Source organism: Lagenorhynchus albirostris, chromosome 7 (genome assembly GCF_949774975.1).
Source record: "Lagenorhynchus albirostris chromosome 7, mLagAlb1.1, whole genome shotgun sequence".
In the NCBI taxonomy this organism is placed as follows: Eukaryota; Metazoa; Chordata; class Mammalia; order Artiodactyla; family Delphinidae; genus Lagenorhynchus; species Lagenorhynchus albirostris.
The window spans coordinates 65,698,357-65,719,649 of NC_083101.1; the positions used below are offsets into that span (position 1 = coordinate 65,698,357).

At 40.8% G+C, this 21,293-nt stretch overlaps 1 protein-coding gene across 2 annotated transcripts in view; it reads right to left on the reverse strand.

Annotated features, from left to right (window-relative positions):
- BNC2 (basonuclin zinc finger protein 2) overlaps positions 1–21,293 on the reverse strand; it is a 423,578-nt gene that overhangs the window by 107,715 nt on the left and 294,570 nt on the right. For both annotated transcript variants that reach the window (XM_060155105.1, XM_060155106.1), the window contains one exon: positions 18,647–18,882. In XM_060155105.1, the coding sequence (XP_060011088.1) occupies positions 18,647–18,882 (236 nt within the window). The remainder of the gene's footprint in view (positions 1–18,646; positions 18,883–21,293) is intronic.

Below are 21,293 nucleotides of genomic sequence, written 5' to 3' on the forward strand. Positions count from 1 at the left end.
AATGCCTGGATTATTCTGTGTTTATAATAAATTAGTAAATGAGATTCTAGCCACTGCAACTCTTTTTGTGTATTTTAAAAAAAATCTATCAACTGATCTATGATATAAATACATGTAAGGACTAAAGCATAGAAGATTGAAATAATTCTGAATCAAAGCCAATGAAAACAAGACAGCTTATAGGTGTTAAGATTTAAGAAAAATGGAGAGATAAATTACTTTTGCTTAAACATGTAGCAATAGCTGTTAAGATGAAAATCAGGATGAATCAAATACTCATATTCTTGAAACTAAATCTGGATAGGAATAAAAATCTCCCTATTTTTATTACATGGTACATCCACAATCTCATTTTTTCAATCTCTGGTTTATAAACTTAAAACAAACATTACATTTTTCAACACTGCTATTTGTAAATCATCTACTAAAAGGAAATATATTGAAACTAAATAGCAAGCCATTCAGAAATTTTACAAATGCCAACAAGGAAAAGGCAGGATAAATATTACTAGAGTTAAAATGAATGTTTTATAGGTCTTCCTACAGCAGCTAGCAAAATTTTATAGAAGTGAATTTTATTAGAGAGAAACACAGTTGAAAAATCAAATTTTAAGACAGCTGCTCTTATGAGTAACATAGGACATTTCAATGTAACATTAAAAAATATGTCTGACTTCTAAAATTTGCTTTTAAAGACATCTAAATCTACATTAACACAGATAGACTTTGATTGTGACCATTAAATAAATCAATAATTATGTACATGCTTTTAAAAATAGCCTCATACTAAATAATTATTTAAAGATAAACATTACATAATGTAAAGAACTCAAGAAATGATATCAGAATATCTAAATTTGAGTACTTAGTTTTGAATACTGTGAAGTTTTTTCACTATTACCAACTCTAAGTTTTAGTTTGATAACATATAAAACAAAATTAATAAAGCTTGCTTTATCTACTCAATAGACCTCCATGCTAAATGAATCAGTACAAGTGAAATCCCTTTGTAAGCTTCAAGTGCTATGAACCCCAAGAGCCAATCAACAGGTTCTTGTTACTCTATTTATCATCTTGGTGGCTGGCAGGGCCATCCACTCTGAGTTAGGAGAAAAATATTTCTTCCTTGATCTAAGATTGTGGAAGTCTTCCTGTTTTAGCCTCACAGTAATTGAGATGACCATGAATAAAAGAATCACACAATAGTAGGAATGGAACATCTAAACGATGCAACCTAATTCTATCTGATTTGTACCTAAGGTTGCAAAACCACGTTGCTTTAACTGTTAAAACAAACAAACAGAAGATCATTTTTAAAAATCTGCCTGTCTCTTCTTCCTTTGTTATTTTCCCTTCCCTTATCCTCTCCTTTTTAACTGACCATAATATAAAATTGGGATGTATTTTGTCATTTATTATATATAAGTTTATGTACCCTAGTCTTAAATGATAAATTTCATACTTTTCTTCCCGAAGAAAATCACGCACTAAGGTTTCTTTTTCTCCAAGTCCCTCTCTTTATTTTCTTTTGCAGGTAAATCACATGCCCTTAACAAAAAACACAAACAACAACACAAAAGGTTCTCCATCCACGTATAAGAAGAACACAGAAACCATGGCCAACTGATTTTCTACTCATTTAACAGGAAGAAGCCTTAATACATGTTCATAAATAATCTAGACATGATTTCTACAAAAAACATTTACAGGGCTTCCCTGGTGGCGCAGTGGTTGAGAGTCCGCCTGCCGATGCAGGAGACACGGGTTCGTGCCCCGGTCCGGGGAGATCCCACATGCCACGGAGCGGCTGGGCCCGTGAGCCATGGCCGCTGAGCCTGCGTGTCCGGAGCCTGTGCTGTGCACCGGCAGAGGCCACAACAGTGAGAGGCCCGCGTACCGCAAAAAAAAAAAAAAAAAAAAAAAAAAAAAAATTTGCAACATGGAGGAGTTAAACCCCAGATTATGAACGGAATGATTAAAAAAGCAGCAAAACTTTTATACTCTGGCTCTGAAACCTGGACCATAAAATGCTTTACAAAGGAATACTGATATTACCAAATTTTTAACTTTTATCAAAATTGACAATACTTCTAAATATAAAAAAACAATCTCAAAGAAATACCTGTAAAACTAAATTCTCAAAAATCCTAAGCATATGTTGAACTCTGAGAAATGAAACTAGGAAATCCAAACTTTGAAACATTTTGCTTATAGCGAAGTTGTCCATGTGCTTTTAAGAGATGAGATGAAACACTTCTTGTCACTTAATCATCTCCACAAGGATTAGGGTCAAGGGGGCACTGGGACAAGGCCATGAATTCTAAAGCAACAAATTAAAAACAATAAGAATTTCAAAGATGCAGTCTCATTTCATATTAATGTTCCTGCACAGAGGAGTGGGAACTGCCTAAGAAGTTGCACAGATGTCCTATGCTCACTGCAAACATAATTAAGGTCCAAAATCTCACCAGTTCTTGAGATTCCCATATACCCAACCTTGAAGCCTGGAATCAATCTACAAACACCTTCTCTCTCCTTTACCTACCGAATTCAGTTAGCAGTGGTTTTATCTAATACTGCTGTTTACTCTCTCTGCCACTACCCTAATGCCAGGGTTATTTCTACTTGAAATACAGCGACAGTTTCTAACTAGAGAGTTTGGCTCAGGGCTTCCCCCTCCTCAGTTCCACATGATACCACTATCAAATGAAGCTTCCTAAGGCACTAGAGTCTGGTGATCAATGATTGCAGTACTGGCCCCCCCAATTGTTCAGGCTTCCTTGTACACGTCCTGAAATAATCATAATCACCCCCTACTCTGGCCCTGGGTTTTGCATATGTCACTTGCTGTGGCCAATGGGATTCTAAAAAATATGAAGCCAGCAGATACTCAGAAGTGCTTGCGCATGTGGACTTGTCCTCGCCTGCTGCTCTTCAGAACGCTGCAACTATCTGCATGTGAATAAGACCAGGCTAACTGGCTCAAAGATGAGCTATACTACAACCAGTTACCACCTCCCTCTCCCAACAGACAGCCAGTCCCAACCCAACAGCCAGATGTGTAAATTGAGGCCATCTGACACCAACCAACCCACACCCGCCTCCATCCTGTCAAAGTACCAGTTCACTGCAGAACATTCCAGCTGACCCACAGACTTGTGAACAACAATAAAACAGTGGTTGTTTTAAACCACCAAGTTTGGGGTGGTGTGTTACACAACAGTGGATAACTAATAAACTCATCACTTACTTAACAAGAATCGACTTCCAATGAAATAAAATGCTTTAACTTGCCACTCAATACCCTTGGTACTCGGGTTCCATTCCACATTTCCAAAGCTCCCCCAATGTTCCTCTCCAGGATTCCATACTTCATTCTTACTGATCTTGTTAAGGGCATGTAACATTGTGTGAAAGTACAAAATGTGGGTGAAATTTTATAAAGGCCATCTAAAATACCCAACGTGAACTTTCTTGTGAAGTCCGGCAATTTCTTTTCTGCAGAAAGTCTTAAAAGAAAATCACTAATAAGCTGAGGTATATGGATTTTTATTACATCTAAATCAGTGGTTTTGGCCTCATAATTTAAAACTCATGAAAACACAGACCTTTGTTTTTGTGTTCCTCTCTTTTCATAATCATGAATTGCAGAACCTACTTGACATGGAGAAAAAAGCATTCCCCTCTTTCTCTCAGAGTCTTGTTTTTAAGCTCTGTCCACAGAAACGATAACATTAATAAAGCTCTCTATCTTTATTCCATAAATACTTCACAGCATTCTAACGCAAGCTAATATTCCAGTTCAAATAAAAAGAGACGAATCTTCACATTTTTATTCTTGCCCCCAAAGATTGATTTGGGAATGAAATGAGAGAAAAATTTGGAAACATTTTCTAAGGCAAATTTCGGATTTTGTTCTAAACTAAATTTTTATTAACAAAAACAGTTTTTAATCTGTTTATATTACCTGTTTTACACACTGGCCTGCATGTTCCTCAAGGTTAGTTCAGCTTTATAGGGAGAACTCCCTCTATTTAATATATTATTTTTATCAAAACTAAATATTTCGGGCTTCCCTGGTGGCACAGTGGTTGGGTGTCCGCCTGCCAATGCAGGGCACACGGGTTCAAGCCCTGGTCCGGGAGGATCCCACGTGCCGTGGAGCAGCTGAGCCCGTGCACCACAGCTACTGGGCCTGCGCTCTAGAGCCCACGAGCCACAGCTACTAAAGCCCGTGCGCCTAGAGCCCGTGCACCGCAACGAGGAGTAGCCCCCGCTCGCCACAACTAGAGAAAAGTGCATGCACAGCATCGAAGACCCAAAGCAGCCAAAACTAAACAAATAAATTTATATATAAAAAAAACTAAATATTTCAAGTATGACACTTAGCATATTAGCATCTCCCAATCTCACTAAGTTCTATGCTGTTCACAAACACTAACTACAAAGCAAAAATTATATGGCATCTTACAGAGCTCATTCTAAGCAGAAAAATACTCCTGAAACATGTTTAGAGGTTCTAGACTTAACATAATTACTTAGGTTTTTCAACTACATACTCCAGATAAGGGAAGATGTATATACCATTCACATATTTGTTCTGTAGGAAAATATGCTTTAATTCTGTGAACACTGTTTCCAAAAGAATACATAGGCAATGACTAAAAGGAGTATCTTTTCAATATATTCTATGAAAGTCTGACGTTATTCAACACATAAGTACATTCGGTCTCCTTCCATCCCACTCAGAACACTGTAGAAGTATTATTTGCAAAACTTTAGAAAGTGTTCTTATATTTAACATCTGCATAGTACCCTTTCACAAGTACTGCTGTAAATAAGTGAGTAACAACAAAAGAACCATGATCTTCCAAGCCCTCCTCAGCATTCAGATAATATTTACTAAGTGAAACTGATTAAAAGATCTATATCTCAAAAAATGAAAGAAAGAACACCATAGAAAAATAACACCTTCCTGTGTCACCACATAACACTGGCATTTAAATTCTACCATCCTGACTTTCTGTTAATATAAAATAACACGTGACAGAGAAGGTAAACATCTTTTACGAAGAAACCCAATCCAACGTTTTTAACAAAAGCCAAACCTTGACTAAAATAAATGGCAACCAGACGCTTAGCAAGACATATTTGACCTGTGGCATAGCATAGGCAAATCTAAAAAGTTTGTGAAATCTAACTTTTCAGACACTTCTCAGGTCTGGGAAAGCACAACTTATACCCAGGATGCTGTTTGGACCTTCTGCTCAAGTGAATAAATCACACATGAAAACCCTACACACCACAGCATTCTTTATAAAGTTCCTTTCTAAGAAGTATTCCCGTTCCAAGGGTGTGCCCCTTTCAGGTCCCAGATACTTTTCCACATGGGAAATATAACACAGTAAAGCTCCCTTCCATTTGGTGCCCTGAAAAACATTTATGAAGAAGTTTTACTGAACATCTTTGATAATCTTGATACTCCAGACATCTCTTTGTCAAAGTTACCCTAAAATGTGAACCATGGAAAGCATAATTTATAGTAACAGCCTGAATCTAGGTGTAAGGTGGAAAAGAGAGAAGAGAGAGGACAAAGCAGATAGTGTGGTCAGATGGACCCTCTTATTGTGCTTCCAAAAATCTGAGACTACTTTCCACAAGAAGAATCTACTGACGCATGTGAAGAAATCTAACTAACAAAGGGAATATAGACTAATTCCAAATTTGATGTTCTTTATCTGAATAGGCAACATACTTTAATCTAAAACATCTACATTTTAATTGGCCCAGTTACTCCCCAAGTGGTGTTGGCCACAGTAATTCCACAAGAGATTTTCTTGTTCTAAGTGAGTGACTTCCTGGGTAGCTTTTGCAAAATGATCCTAATAGGGCTTAAAATGATCATATTTGGATTCTCACGAAAAGGGAATTTTAAAATAAGTTTTTATTAACTTGTCCGAGCATTTGTGTGTTAAGGAATTGGAAGGAAATGCATCTTTGCTGCTTAACTTCTGTGATCTAATGAATAGGTGAGTTTTCCATCATAGAGAGCAAAATTTCATTCATTCGAACTAAACTAAATGTTTTTAATTCAAAAAGTATGGGCCGAACTGAAAATTAATTTGGTTTAGTCAGTCATTTAATTGCAGAGTTTAAATTAACAGTACAGGCAAGATAGCTAGGGAATGTTTAAAATCCCTTAAAGCATTAACTTTTCAGGCAAGTTGGAAATATGTCCAAAGAGTCTATTTACATATAACTCATTATTGCACTGCTTACTGATCGTGCTTATATATTCATTAGAAAATGTACACGAATGGCCTCTGCTTTCCTTTAGCTTAACTTGAGCCCCAATCTCCACTAAACTGAGAGCTGTAACAGAGGGTCACGGTGCCTTTTTACCACCTGAATACTGCAGCCACTCAAGTAAATGTTTGTTGAATGAATACATTTTCCTGAACCATCAAAATAGAAAAACAGAACAAATTACACAAAACATAAAGAAAACTTATCACCTAATGAAATGTTAAAAAAGGGATGATGAATCAAATCTGAAACAAAGACTGTATCCTAAGTAAATAGAACACATTAAATTATACATCTTAAGTTAGTAATAGTAAGTACCATTTAATTAATTTCCATTCTCCACGTCTAACTTGCCTATAAGTTTCTGGATTTACTTTCCCAAAGTTTTAGCGACATGTCTCAATTCATTTTTCTTTATTAAAAATTAGTAGGCAGGGCTTCCCTGGTGGCGCAGTAGTTGAGAGTCCGCCTGCCGATGCAGGGGACACGGGTTCGTGCCCCGGTCCGGGAAGATCCCGCATGCCGTGGAGTGGCTAGGCCCGTGAGCCATGGCGGCTGAGCCTGCGCATCCGGAGCCTGTGCTCCACAACGGGAGAGGCCACAGCAGTGAGAGGCCGGCGTACCGCAAAAAAACCCCAAAAAATTTGGTTCAGGAAAATACTAGAATTTTACATAAGGCAAACTCACGGTTGGAGAAAGATCTCTGTATAAGTACTGAAAATAATAAAATCATTATTTTAACACTATGCACTTCAGACTTTTTATTAAACTAGCTCACCTACTCATTAAGTCGAAATGCTAACTCTTCTCACACCACATATGAAAACATGCATATTATGATCAGGTATAATGCATGAGTATACGGGTCTCCATAAAATTAAAACAGAGAGAAGCATCTACTCCCGACAAACATTAAGAATTACCTCAAACTCTGATTTAAAGTAAATCAAGTATTTCTCAAATTTTAAAAATAATTTTTGTAGGTAGATTTTCGAAAGGCTTATTGGAGAGCGTCTGTCTGTATCAGGCACAAGTGTAACTGACTACAAAAATCCATAAGCAAAGGAAGCTTAATGACCTTGCTTAATTAAAATGTGAAACTTCAGTCTCTTAAATTCCATGTATATGATTTTACAGGAGGCTTCAGCAAGTCACTCTCTTGACAAGAGCATTCAGATTGCAGAGAAGGCTGCAAAGGCGTTAATGACATTTACCCGCCTAATAAGAACTGTTCACACTTCATGGTTTTTCCTTGTTATTGCTCAGGACAGACACTAGCACCTCATTGAAAGATCAGTGCTGCAAGGGAAAAAAGTCCCCTGGAGACACCTCAGACTTCAGGAAAAGCACTAAATCAGGTGAGGCTACACAGATGACATGTCTGATTCTCAGGGGTTCTTACTCACCCTATGACCATGGATCTGAGGCAGTTAACACACAGCCAATCAAAACCCTCCCCCACTCCCAGAAGACAGGGCCATCCTCCTCTGCAGCAGGCAGAGTGAAGGGTAGGGAGAAAAAGAAACTTCTTTCAGGTGCCCTAGGTCTAACAGGATCCAAATGTCTTGTACTGCTCTCAGTTAATCTCCATCAACGTGTGGCTGAATGAATAAAACACTGACCTTTTCACCTAAGAAACCACAACTTGAATCCAATGTAAAGACACCGGAGGATCAATGGACAGAGGCACTCATATTTTAAAGCAATAAAGCACTGCAAAAAGGGAAAGGGGAAAAAAAGAGGTTTTTGCCTTGGATTTGGCCACAGATTCAACCCAGTTTCCCTGGCTCAGCTATTATGAATTGGATCTCTGATTCAGAATTGAAAAGCTCCCAGCACGGCCCCTATGGATCTCAAAATCTGGCACGAGCCCATGGCTACTGCAAGCAGACATTCCCTCACATGTCAATATGTGGAAAAGTGATTCCTGCCGGTGATGGAATGATGGCTGACTCAATGGAATATACTCAGCATGAACTCTCATTCTGGCAGAGATGACAGGACACAGAGACAAAGAGCTCTTAATTACTCTTTCAAGGGGAATTTAAATGTGTTTTGTTGTTAATTTAAAATTTCTAAACCTGTGTGCTGTACTTTTAAAAGAAGCAAACGAATGAACCAATTTAAGGTGCATCTCCAGCTACCTACCTAATTCTGTGTCTTATCAACACACCGTAAAATAAACAGGCTTAATACTGACGGATACTCTAGAGGCAAAAACCTATGGTATAGATACTCTATGGTTTAAATGTCAATTTCTCTGAAGCCTGGCCTAAGCTGGCCTGACCATAAGCCAATATTTTCAGTGGTCTGTGTTCCAAACATTCTCCTATTTATTCCACTAAGGAATCTGGGGGGGAAAAATGCCCGTTGTAGACAAGTATTCCTTCAGAATCACATCCCAGAGAGGATGCAATGTGCACCAGATTCTTCGAATTACCACATTTACTCAACTGCTATTTTTAAAACCAAAAAGAAAAAAAAATCCACAGCAGGAAAAACATATTAAAATAAAAATAGAAAATACAGTAACCACATTACTCATTCTAACTAGAAAGCTGCCTCTGACACTATTATTATGGCTTTGCTAAAGAGAGAAAATTACATGAGAACAAGGAAACCTCTCCTTACAGACAGGACCTTCAGTTCTCAAAGCCTCTGAAAAATGCTTTCCTGGGGGCTAGAGGTGAGAAATACACAGTAAATTGCAGATGAGCTCTGGAGAGTAAATGCGTATCAACCAATATCTCCTTCTCTTAATTTGGGGTCTGATGTACTATGGTCTATTGTGACCATACGAGGCATTGCACTGTTAACGCAAAACTACACTGTCCAGCCTACCCTCCAAGTCTCTCGTCCCAGGTTTACCTTGACTGAGGGAGAGAGAGAAAGAAAGAAAGAGAGGGGATACAGAGGTGACTCAGTTGCCACCAACAAATGAAAATACTTCCTCGATAGCAACAGGACCTCAAATGGTGAATTTCTAAAAATAACCGTTTATGCAGTTACTAGCCAGTAATCCACCTTTTTAAGTTTAAGTTGTTTAGCAGCAAATGTCAGGTCTGCGAACCAGCAGAATCACTAGTCCCTCCCCTTAGAAACGGATGGTGACGTAAACATCATGTGAATGAAGAACAGCTTCTGATCAACAGGCCCAGATTGGCCTAACCACACTCACCAACACCTCAGCTCAAAGCTGCTCATCCAATCGAAATGCAACGCTCTCCCTTAAACTTGTTCATAACTCTCCCCAATGTTAACACTCTTCCTAAACGGAAAAAGGTTTGTTCCATCCCTTCTACTAAGTAACAATCTCTCTCTTCTTCCTGAAGAATCTCCTCTTTCAACAGGTCTTCCTAGAGTAATTCAATTTGGCAGTGGTCACTTGAATTCTACTAGCAAATGTACTGGCCCGCGTTCTACTTTCCAGTTGCTGCTGGCATTACTTCCATAGCTGTCATGCATGAATCAAAAAAGTGTATCTTTATTTATGTTTGTCCCATCTGCACAGATTTAGCAAAAGCTTCTAGAAACCTGCACAGATCCTCATCTCACTTTCTGCTTTTCACAGCCCTTCGTGATCTCACGTATGAGTATTTGAAATGTAGGTCACTCCAAAGAAACAGATGGTAGGCTAGGGCTGGGTCTTGAGAGCCTTCCCATGATTTTTGCTATAGTCATGATAGAGCTCATTTCCTGAGCAAGGCCCTCTCATTCTCCACTTGCCCCTTCTGTCAAATTGGGGGAAACGTTAGAAAAGAACACAGTAGCTCAAATGAAATATATGGACACGTAGAAGAATCACAAAGCTTTGTTGCTTTAGGAACTTAAGGGTTTTGGTGAGTGGGGAATTGGGAAGTCGCTCAGCTTAAGGAATTAACATTTACTGAGCAATACTATGAATTTAACAAATTACTTCTCTTTATCGTCAAAACCCTATTACGTAGGTATCATCAGGAAAATGAGGCTCATAGAAATTACTGACTTTTTGCAAGGCTAGAGAGCTAACCGGTGGTAGAACTGAGGTCTAGACCCAAAGCTCAGGAACTTTCGACTTTAGATTCAACAAGGAGCATAAAAGAGTGTTGCTCTGGAGATCATATGGTTTAATCAACGCCATCACAGAGAACATCCATTTCAAGTAAATCTGAACTGGTTCTTACCAATGGCAAATGGCCAGTGAGCTCTGGGCTCATCTCTGCTCCTTCTATGCAATACAAAAACCCTCCCTCCATCTCCCACAGACATAAATCCTATTCCAGTAGTCACTGAATTCCATGCTAGAATTTGGTGGGCTATGTATTTCTACTTTGCAAGGGTAAAAGGAGGAATATTTTTATTTTAGCTCTGAGCACAAAACATCAAGCTACGTCCTTGGATATAAGGTGTTTATTTTCATTGCTGTTCAAATTGTTAGCGCTTTGGCAAGGGATTCAAAAATTCCTGTATTCCATTTCCAGCTCTGACCCTGCCTGAGGCCTTCGGCTACGATAATAGTCTCTGAAACTCTCTCTCTAATAGGGAGGTTAGGAGGATTGCTGGGATACCATCTATACAATAGTCCAAGTGGTTGGGAAAACAGGCACTGTAAATACAGTACACTGTCCTGAACCATCTACTTTTGTATATCCCTGCCAAAGACAGGGGGATCTTGATCCCCCTGTGATCCTTCTCGCCTGCAAGATTCACATATGTTGAAATGATACGAAGACCCCTTATACCATGGTGGTGATAATCCCATCTTTAGTTGGAGTCAAATAATCCCCCTCTATGCCAATGCTATGGGTCATCTGTACGTTCTTATAGTTTTGAGCTTAATTCCCACAATTTGTTAACAGATGCTTTTTCCTTGTGAGTGAAGGCTTCCTGAGAGATCTTCTCTTGTGTACTCAGTACATAGTAATTAATCAACAAAATTGGTTATTTAAAGGACTACCTAAATGAATTTATACCTAGATCCATTTTTCTTTCTGCTCCAGAAATTTCCTCAACATCTGTGAGGTCAGATAATAGCCATAAAAAAAGGGTGACTATTTTAAGTAAGTTTTACTTTACGCAATGGGGTGAAAGCCCAGATACTCTAATCATTCAAATAAATCTATCAAGTACTCATTCATTCTTTGCCAGGTGCTTGGAAGGGTATTGAAAGAGTTGATGAAACAGAGAAGTGCAATGGTAATAAAATGATAGTCATATATGGAGTTAAGTCATTACTCAAAAAAAAGCACACATGCACACACCATGTAGTAATGGTTAATTTCCAGAAGAGTGCTGTGGGCTACTTACTGCACTAAGGACTTCATACATATCATCTGAATAGCCTTTATGATGAAGACACTTAGGTTCAAATACGTTAAATGACCTATCTTAGGTGACAGAGCTATCAAAAGGTAAAACCAAGATTTATGCCCACGTCTGCTCCACTCCAAAGTCCAAAATCTTTGTCATGATACTCTCCCGTCTCTTATTTGTAAAATCAAGCATGTACTATGTACATATGTACATGCAAGTTTGTGTATATGTATGTATATGCATAGGTATGTATGTATTATTTATTTACAATTCAATAGTAGCTACCTTTTTACCAGACTGGCTGGTAAGACACTCTGTTCTAACAGGCATGGTGAAATATAAAATATCCAGGATTTCAGGCTGCTTTATGCACACAGTTCTAAAATGGCCAGGTTGGCAACAGTCTCGAGCAGCCTCTATCATCATCTTTTTCATCATCATGTTAACAGTTAACATTTACTGGATACTTAGCAAGCAGCACGACTAAATGCCTCACGTGCATCATCTTATTTTATCTTCACAATAAACCCATGAGGTAGTCGATATCCCTGCTTTACAGGTGAGGGAGCCTAGCCTGAGGTGGATAAAGACATGAGTCTATTTCACACACTTAGTAAGACCTGCAGCCAGAACTCAGTAAGAACCTGCCTTAACTACACTCATATTCTGCCCTAAGCTTTCCTGGCCCGTTTAAAAAGAAGGCAGAATGCTGGCTATTCCACCACACATGAGAGGGGCACTGACCTGCGGGCATCCTGCAGGGGCAGAGGCACAGCTGGGAGCGACTGTTCAGTGGGACTAGTGTCCTAGCTCCCTTCAATCACATGGCCCTAATCAGACGTAAGCTCTCATTAGCGACACGTGGAAAAGTGACCCACTCTACTTTCAGGCCTGGTCCATGAAAACCTCCCACACCACCCCTTCACCCACCTTCTCTTGGGACTGCCACCGGGATGAGGAAGCTGAGGTCCCAGAGAAGGGCAGAGCCATAAAACGGCAGAGGCTCTAAACTACTACTCCTCAAATCCCCTCTGGGAAGAAAGTGTTCACCACCCAGGAACGTCAGCTGGTCTCGCTGAGAAGGAGAAAGAAATTCCTATTGTGCTAGGCCACTAGTATTTCAGGGTTTACTTACTAAAACGACTAACATTTATCCCATTAACTAATCGCTAAAATGTGTTTCCTATCTTTTCCTAAGCATTGAACATGTGCAGAGAAACGTTTGGCCCCTGATACTGCCCTGCTGTTAACTGGTCGGACCTAGCTCTATGCATAGATGTAAGTGAAAAGTACCAACTGGAACTGGAGTTTACAACTTCATGACTTCATCCACGTTATTTCATCATTTTGCCATTCAGAAGCAAGAGAGATATAAAGGATTATCTCAATTTTAGAGATGAAGGAACCATGGGTAAGAATGGCACATTTTTCCATATTCACATAAATAATCAGTGGCAGTACTGAGGCTTGAGCCCGATCTTCTTACTCAACAGCCAGGGCCCCCTTACTATCCAACTTGATATCCTTTTATGGACCGAGAAAAGAGCTACTTTGCCTCTGCTCCACTCCCTGCACATGATATAGTCGCAATCTTACTAATTAGCTATAAAACCTTTGCTTTTTTACACTCAATTACAAAAGGCATGTGTCCCTGAAAAGGTAAGTCAAAGATGAGCATTTATAATGAAGCATAATTAAGTATTAGATCTAGAGGAAAAGTCTGCGTCGTGGAAATCAGAGAACAAAGGGAACCTGAAACAAGGTGGAGTATCAGGAAGTAGGCAAGAAAAGGAACACAAAAGAGGAACCAATTTCACCTAATTTTGCCAGTAAGCACTTCTCAGGTCTTCTCTGTTTCCCAAACCACACCACTTTGATGCCACAAGACTCTCACATATCACATTCTGGAAATACAGCTTGGTAGTCTTAAAAAACAAAGCCAGAAACCACCCAAACACTGCCCATTGAGTCAGAGACCCACGTTGGAATCAGATTTCAAAATTTCCTCCCTCCAATATTTAGTAAGCACTATTACATGCCAGGCTGGGTGCTGGGAGGTGGGTTACAGTGCCAAACAAGAGGTAAGGGGTTCTTACCCTCAGGAAGCTTACAGTACACCCACTGTGCCAATCTGCAGCCTCTGTGATCATGGAAAAGTTACTTGAGCTTCAACAACCACAAATGTTAATTCACTGGCAATATCTACAAGAGGGTGGTATAAGAAAGAGGATTCAAAGAGCGAAACATATGTGAACTTGCTCCGCAAAGGGCTGCTTAAATCCAAGTGTTTGCTTAATATTGATGTTTCCTACCACATGGATACCACAAAACACTTATTCTACACAGACCACTAGCTAGGGGGTGTGTGTGGGAGCTTCTGCCTCTCTTTTTACTGCCCTCAATGGCCCAGCTGCTATTACAGCCTTTGGTCCCCAGGACACCTGAAGAAAGACTAAGGGCCCTTGGACCCACTGAAGTCATTAGATATTCCATGGGTTCCATGGTGAAATGTCAAGCTACATCAAGTGAAGCAGGTTTCTTTACCCATTCATTTAACAAGTACTTATTGAGCACCCTGCCTCTGTGGCATTCCCGAGTGAGGAAGCCAGGAAAAAAACCATTTTAACAGTTGACTTGATTGATTTTAAATTGTATTAGAGCTTGAGGGATACAGAATCCTGAGATAGAGCCACATGAGAAGAGACCTACATGGGTTAAGCTGGACTGAAAAGGTCTCCGTGAAAAAGTGGGTGGACACCTAAAGGACAAGGCATTGCCCATGCAGAGCGACGAGAAGGGGAGTCCAGGTAGAAGAATCCACACATGCAAGTACCCTAAGTTGAAGAAGAGTTGAGTGTGTTCAGGAATGGAAGACTCCTGATGAACTTCACAGGAAGAGGCTATGAAGCGGGTAAGGTTGGTGGAAGCTACTTATCTATTCTCAGAAACCAACTTCTCAGAGCCTTCATGATGCTAATGTTATCACTAGGCTCTAAGAAAAGGATCCAGAGTGTAGGTCCGCCTAATGCTCAGGTGGGATCTCCGGAAGACAAATGCACCCAGGATACTCTGGGAAATGTTCTTCTAGAGTGTTGATTGTTCTATTAGTCCTGATTGTTTCAAGACACAGGTGACTTGAAATGTGCATCACTGCTCGTCCTCTCACCAGGCTGCTGACACCTCAGCTAATTATTCAGAGCGTCTGATACGGTTCCCTGAATTCTGGCAGGACTCATTTGCAAAGGAGGAGATCGCCACAGATGGACTGGCGTATGAACCCAGGCAAGTCAGTGACACGTTCAAACTGCAGAGAGACTGTGTGAACGCTTGATTTTTAAATGATTAAATTCAACAGTGATAATCACCCGTATTCTTATATCCTAGGCCAAAGACAAGGAAAATGGGGAAAGAACAGGACACTGCTTTTATTCACTGTGAATAAACGTACTGTGAGATGTAGACTTGAAATACGAACAACTCTTCAGCAGCAGAAAAAAATATCTCGTGTTCCGTTCCAGTTTGCTTTTTCGGATCAAATTGCCTATTTCCTCCTTTTTTCTGTTTTGTGAGAAAATGCCTAAAATTTACTTCACTTTTCTGGTACTTTCTGAATGAACACTTTGATTGGTACACAGGAGAATACTGGGTTCTTCACCTTTAAGATACTACCTGGATTCTTAAGTCACTGTAGTGCAAGTCTTAGCCGGCTGGTTAGCTTATGAATCACACAGATAATCATATAAGTGAAAAGCAATTTTTACAGAAACAGTACAGGACCCTTGGAAAATATTGCTAGCCCCCAATAAATCTGTGCCACCACAATCATCTCCCTTTCTCTTTTAATAACCTCTTCAAACACGCCTGCAAAGGATAGGTTTGAACGGCCAGCTCTTCTTTCCCCCCAAATCCAAAAATTCAAAATCAGATCAGACACTGCTATTCTTCCACATTCAAAACTATTTCTGAAACCAGAAGTGGCTGTGTTTATATGTCAGGGATGTAGGTTTGGGCCCAGAGAGAGTTAAATTAATATCCTGGCTTCACCAGTTCAACTTACTGTACATCTTCATTTGCCCAGTAACACAATCTATAGCCAGCTGCTAACCAAGTCAATATGTGGTAAGACTAACAGCCACCCTAACTTGCCTTGATAATTATTCTCCTCTAACTGACATAATATTCAATATACTGTTGTTGAGAGCAATAATGCTAAAATTGATGCCTTGAGGGCTACAAGACAATTGAGTTTTAGCCAGATAAAATGACTTGTACACTAATCGTGCATTATAGGGTTCCACAACCTTTGGACGCACATTTTATAGTCTACCTGCTCAAAAATGTTACATATAATTATATTCAGAGTCATCTGAGCATACCTTATCATTACCATATATAATTTTAAAAGTACTGGCCAATAACATTGCTTTAGAGAAAAAAAGGTTTATTTCTATAGTCCAGCTCTTGCTTATTGTTTTTTAATGAAATGAGCATTTTCTCACTACATAAATAACAGTATTGTGTCCTTCAACCTCTTGCTTTTTTCCTAAACCAAGAATTGGTTTCACAAGAAACAAGTGATGATAAATGCTGAATGACAAAAAGCATCATTTAAATAAAATCCATATGACATCAGTACTACCGATAAAACAAGACAGAAACGAAACCCAGTGTTCCTCGAATATAAAAATCATCTATGACTTTCTCAAAATGTCAATTTCAGACCCTGAGTGGAGAAAACAGATCACATTAAATTTGAGACTTTCTCAGAATCTCTAAGACATTAATGAAAATTAATTATAATTTTTGCAATTAAGTAATCATCACAATAAGTGACAGTGTTCTTTATTAGGCAGTATTTCAGCCCAAAATAAGAGACTATTAGTTTGTGGTTTTGTTGAATTTTCCTCTGAAATTTAATTTCTCTTGTAATTTTGTATCTTTAAATCCTAGGCCCTCACACAAAACTGAATATGGAGTACATTTTCTACGCCTGTCTTACAGTTATGTGGAAATGCTGAGAAAAAATGAACACCTAAGTAATAATTTCAAGTAAAACAAAGAACAGGCACCGTTCAAGGCAGAACATCAGGACTACAGCACAGAACACCGAGCAGGTTCTGTATTTACTGCCGTCAGAATGCTACGGGACACTGGGTGGTTACGATGGCAATTCATCACAGTCATGCTCGTATCTCTGTGTTTCAACAGTAAGAGATCAAGTGTATGGTCCCGCTATCTCAGGCAAAAATAGACACGTGGACCTGAAATACAGCACTGGTGACAGAACGAAGCATTGCGCCGGAGGCAGTAAAGATGTGACGAGGTCGGGGCATATACTACCCTACAGTTTATAAAGGAAGGAGTGCTTAGCCAAGCTGACAGTGCCATTCAGAAATCTGCAAGAGGTTTGTTCCTTCCTGCAGGGTAGAACCCATCCCAAGCGGACATTAATAATCATGTGTGGAAACAACTGTAGAAAGACGTGGCACTGTGTGTGTCTCCAGATGGGCCTAAGCGGGGATTGTGGGACTGGTTCCATGCTTTGCTCTTCCTGGCCCCTTCCTCCTGGACCCTGCACCGCCTCAGGACCCCCTGATCACCCAGGCCTTAACTTTCCACTCACCCCACTGAAACGTCCCCAACCTGGGGCAAATGAGAGAATGCTTGTGAAAGTCTTGTATAAACTGAAAACGTACTATATAATTATTCCTGTTATCAGCACCATCTCATCTTCTGAGGGCCAAATGCCCTGTGCCTTCCAAGTTGACGTCTCACTACGAAATGATTACGCTAACTAAAGCAGTCTCGGGAGCAGGCGGGTGATCCTACCTTCCCCCTTTCTCTACTTCCACTCAGCATCCCTCATCCGCTCGCCCTGGCTAACACTCGGTGGTACCACACAGGAGAATGACAGGAGCATGTGAGTGTTCACGCCAGGTTAAAGCCAGGGCGAGACTCAAGGCCCTCTCCCCCACTCATCACATACCAAGCTGGCAGCCTCACACACAACACAGGGTGGTTCGGGCCATCAACAAGGCTGGCAGAACCAAAACCAATTTTTGTTTTGGAATGGGTCAATTCTCCTGGTATTATCCCCCAAAAGAAATTTCAAAACATCACTTCAGATTCTACCTTCTCCAACTGTGATCTCCTTTGGCAGGAGGGAGTATTTCTTCATCGTCCAGTGTAGTCTTTTTGGATCCTGGGGTCTCCCAACATGCTGCTTTCAAACATTTACCCTTCAAGGGTCGTGGGAAGACAGATGGCCATAAAAACATTTCAGAGGCAAAGTACACAATGCAAAACGACTCATGACATACGGCAAAAAATGATGGAAAAGGCGAGGAGGCTGGGGGCATGGGGAGTGGAGGTTGCAGGCCCTCCGGAAAAGTCTCAAGACTCTTACCAGACCGGAAGTGCCCCTGACACACAGAAGGGGCTCAAGCTGGAGGAACAGGTGCTGGGAAGGCCAAATCTACAACCAGGTTTGCATGTTTTGGAATGTGAGGGTTTACTGATTACAAAAGCAGGGAGTTTACAGAGGTGTTCCTTTGACTTGGATGAAGAAGCAATAAATGGTTAGGGTACAGAGAAGAGACAACCAAGAAAATACCAAACCTACCAAGTAAGCGTGAGAACCAGCCCTACGAAACCCAGATGAAGTGCAATTTCAGATTTTCGCACACCCATCACCCTCCTCCGTACCCTCCCTTTTAGTAGGGCTTCGATAAGGCCTGTTGGGGAAGCCAGGAGGCCCGCGTTGTAGAGAGAGGGAGTTGAATTCAAAAGAATGCAAACAGAGCAACCCTAGGCAACAGGCCACTATTTCCTTTCTAACGTTCACCACTGAGGCCGGATGCCGGCCTGCTGGCCCACAGCTCCTTTCTTCCAATTCCCTGAGCAGCCTGCCAAAAGGACCACGTTAACCAGAATGGGGCGTGCATGCCCGGGCCTGTGAGGGGCAGGAAGGAGGGCAGGTTTGCCGAGGGCTCCTACCCCAGCCCTTCTCCAGCTGGCCCCCGACACCGGCTTGACGTCCTCCCCCTACCTGCAGGATGTACCCCCGGACGTAGTCACGCAGGGTCCAGCCCAGGCCGTGCAGGATGTGCAGCACCTCCTCCTGCTTCAGGACGCTGAAGAGACGGTCCAGCAGGATCTTGAGCCTCACAGGCACCGCCTGCGTCCCGTAGAGCATCAGACTGCTGATGTCAAACACCACGTTGGACTGCACGATCTCCACTTGGGTGGGGTGGTAGAGGTGCTGCGTGCTGAGCTTATCCAAGGCTGCGGTGGTCCCGCCAGAGGTCCAGGGGCAGGTGGGAATAAAGAGATAAAAAGGAGAGGGCAGAGACAAAGAAAGGAGAAACGAGTTACCGGAAGTTACAGGGGGCTCCATGTCTAATAGCTGGATCATAATCACAGATGTCTCAGCAGGACTGTGCAATGTAAATAGTGCTCTTCCCACCTCCTCCCGGTTTTGTTTGTTTGTTTTTTTGGATTCCATGTGTTTATAAATTGCAGACGACAGCAAATACAAAATACATTTGGCTTTCAGGAAGAGAGCCACTGAGGAGGTTTCTAAATGACTGCGCTAAAAACCTGACTAATTAATTTGCTAATTGAACTATGGCTCAACCCAAGTTACCACAGTATTCCCCTCCCTGCACCAAAAGAAGGAACACGCACACAACTGCCAACTCAGCCACAAGAGCGGGCTCAACCAGCATCGTTTTTCTGAGTAAGATTCACCCCTTATGATACCTGGATGGTTTGAAGAGGAAAAGAAAGGTATTCTTTAGACTTACAGGGGAAAAAGGACTAACTCAGAGGGAATAAGGAAAGCTGACCTCTGGGTCGGGGGACTAGTCATTTACCTCAAAGCTGAATTAGCTAAGGGGAATTATCCCAAGACTTAATTCTCCTAAATTCCCCTCTTGCTGTTTAGCTGTTAGTTCAGTGATCTCTAAAAGTTATACAGGAGAAACAAACAAACAAGAAAAGGAATTCAAGTCATAATTAGGTATTTTATTAACAGCTCTGACAAGGGCTCAGTATGAGATGAAACTGGAAAAAAAAGTGACTACAATCAAAGTACAAGAATTTCTGTGTATTTCAGCTGCGTCATTTCAGCGCAGAAAACTGGGGATGACCATCCTCAGAGTAAATATTTTTAGTGGAACTAATATTTCAACAATTAGGCTTTTTTCTCCTCAAATCTTAGAAATCACATCTCTTCTCCCTAGCTCTGAAAGCCAAGATAAAGCCATACATTCTCATCCCCATCCTTATCTGAGTTACCGGGAACCCTACTGCAGATAATGTGACCACATTTTTCCTCAGTTTCTCTAAAGTGACCCATTAAGATAGTGCTGTCTCACCTACAGGGCTCAAAGAGTTGCTGAAAAGATGAATGAGATAACGAATGAGAGGCGCTTTGAACTCCTGAAGAGAACACAAAAGCATTAGCTCAACTATCAGAATTGTACACATGACCTTCTGAAGATTAAAAGAGATAAACACATGAGCCTGAAAGATGGTCATCTAATCTCATGAGTCAGGCAAATGGGTATCAGACAACAACCACCAGGCTCAAATCCTAACACTACCTGCAAGCACCCAAGGTCTCTGCAAGCTCGAAACCATTCTTAATACCTTCTCCCCCAACAGCACAGGCTACCGTATGTGTACACTCTGAGCAGCTCCTCTTTTAATACACCGGTATTTCTGCATATTAATGTGCGTATTTAAAAGTGCACGCGAGCACACACTCACACTTTTTAGTATTTCAAGCGTATTTTTTTAGGGCTCCTCCTCCACTCTCGTTTCCTCCTGACTTGTGGTCACTGGAGAGTTCATGTACTCTTGATAAATTGCCTTCTTACATCCACAGTGTAAAGGCCCTTATCATTTACCCGCTGGCTTCATTCAACACATTTACTCCCAGGAATACTTTGTCAAAGAGTTCGGGTTTCCTCGTACTTCATTTCTTGCAGCTGATTTGTCTGATCTTTCCTATTCTAGTGGTTAAGTCAACTTTGAATAAATAGCTTTAAAAATTAATTTAACGTTTGGGAAAGATAAGGGATTCACAAGCGCAGGGACTGAAGTCTTCTCTCACTCCACAGGGCATTTAGACAGCAAAAATGCAGGAAAGAGGTATTATTATCCCTGTTTTTCTTCAAGTACAGCTTAACTACTCAGCCTTCTGATGAGTCGCTGCTCTGCTTACAGAAATCCAGCATGCAGGTCGAGGGAAATCTCCTCTTCCGTTTCCCTTTATCAACCTTCCTGGCCCATATCAAGCACTTCTTCACAAAATTATACTGCTGTGAGCACAACAAATATGAAACTGGGAGGGATGAGTAGAGGGGAAATAAAATGACACCAAACCTGATTTTTGTCCATGTGTTCGGCACCTTGTATCTATGCATTAAGTATATGCAGGTGTGTGCACCAGTGTGTCCTAGGGCCAGGCGGAAAGCTGTCACCCCTCTCCCTCTCACTCCTTAAAAAGGGCTGGAAGTTTTAGAAGATGAAGAGGACTAAACTGTTGAGGGCACAGAAACAAAGAGAAGTTGTTCAGAGAATTGAAAGAGCACAGGTGGAACAGGTAAAAGCAAAAGTATTTCCCTATATATGCTTGTGGGACCGTCAGAGAGTGAGAGTATTAAAAGGACATTACTGATTCTTTAGCA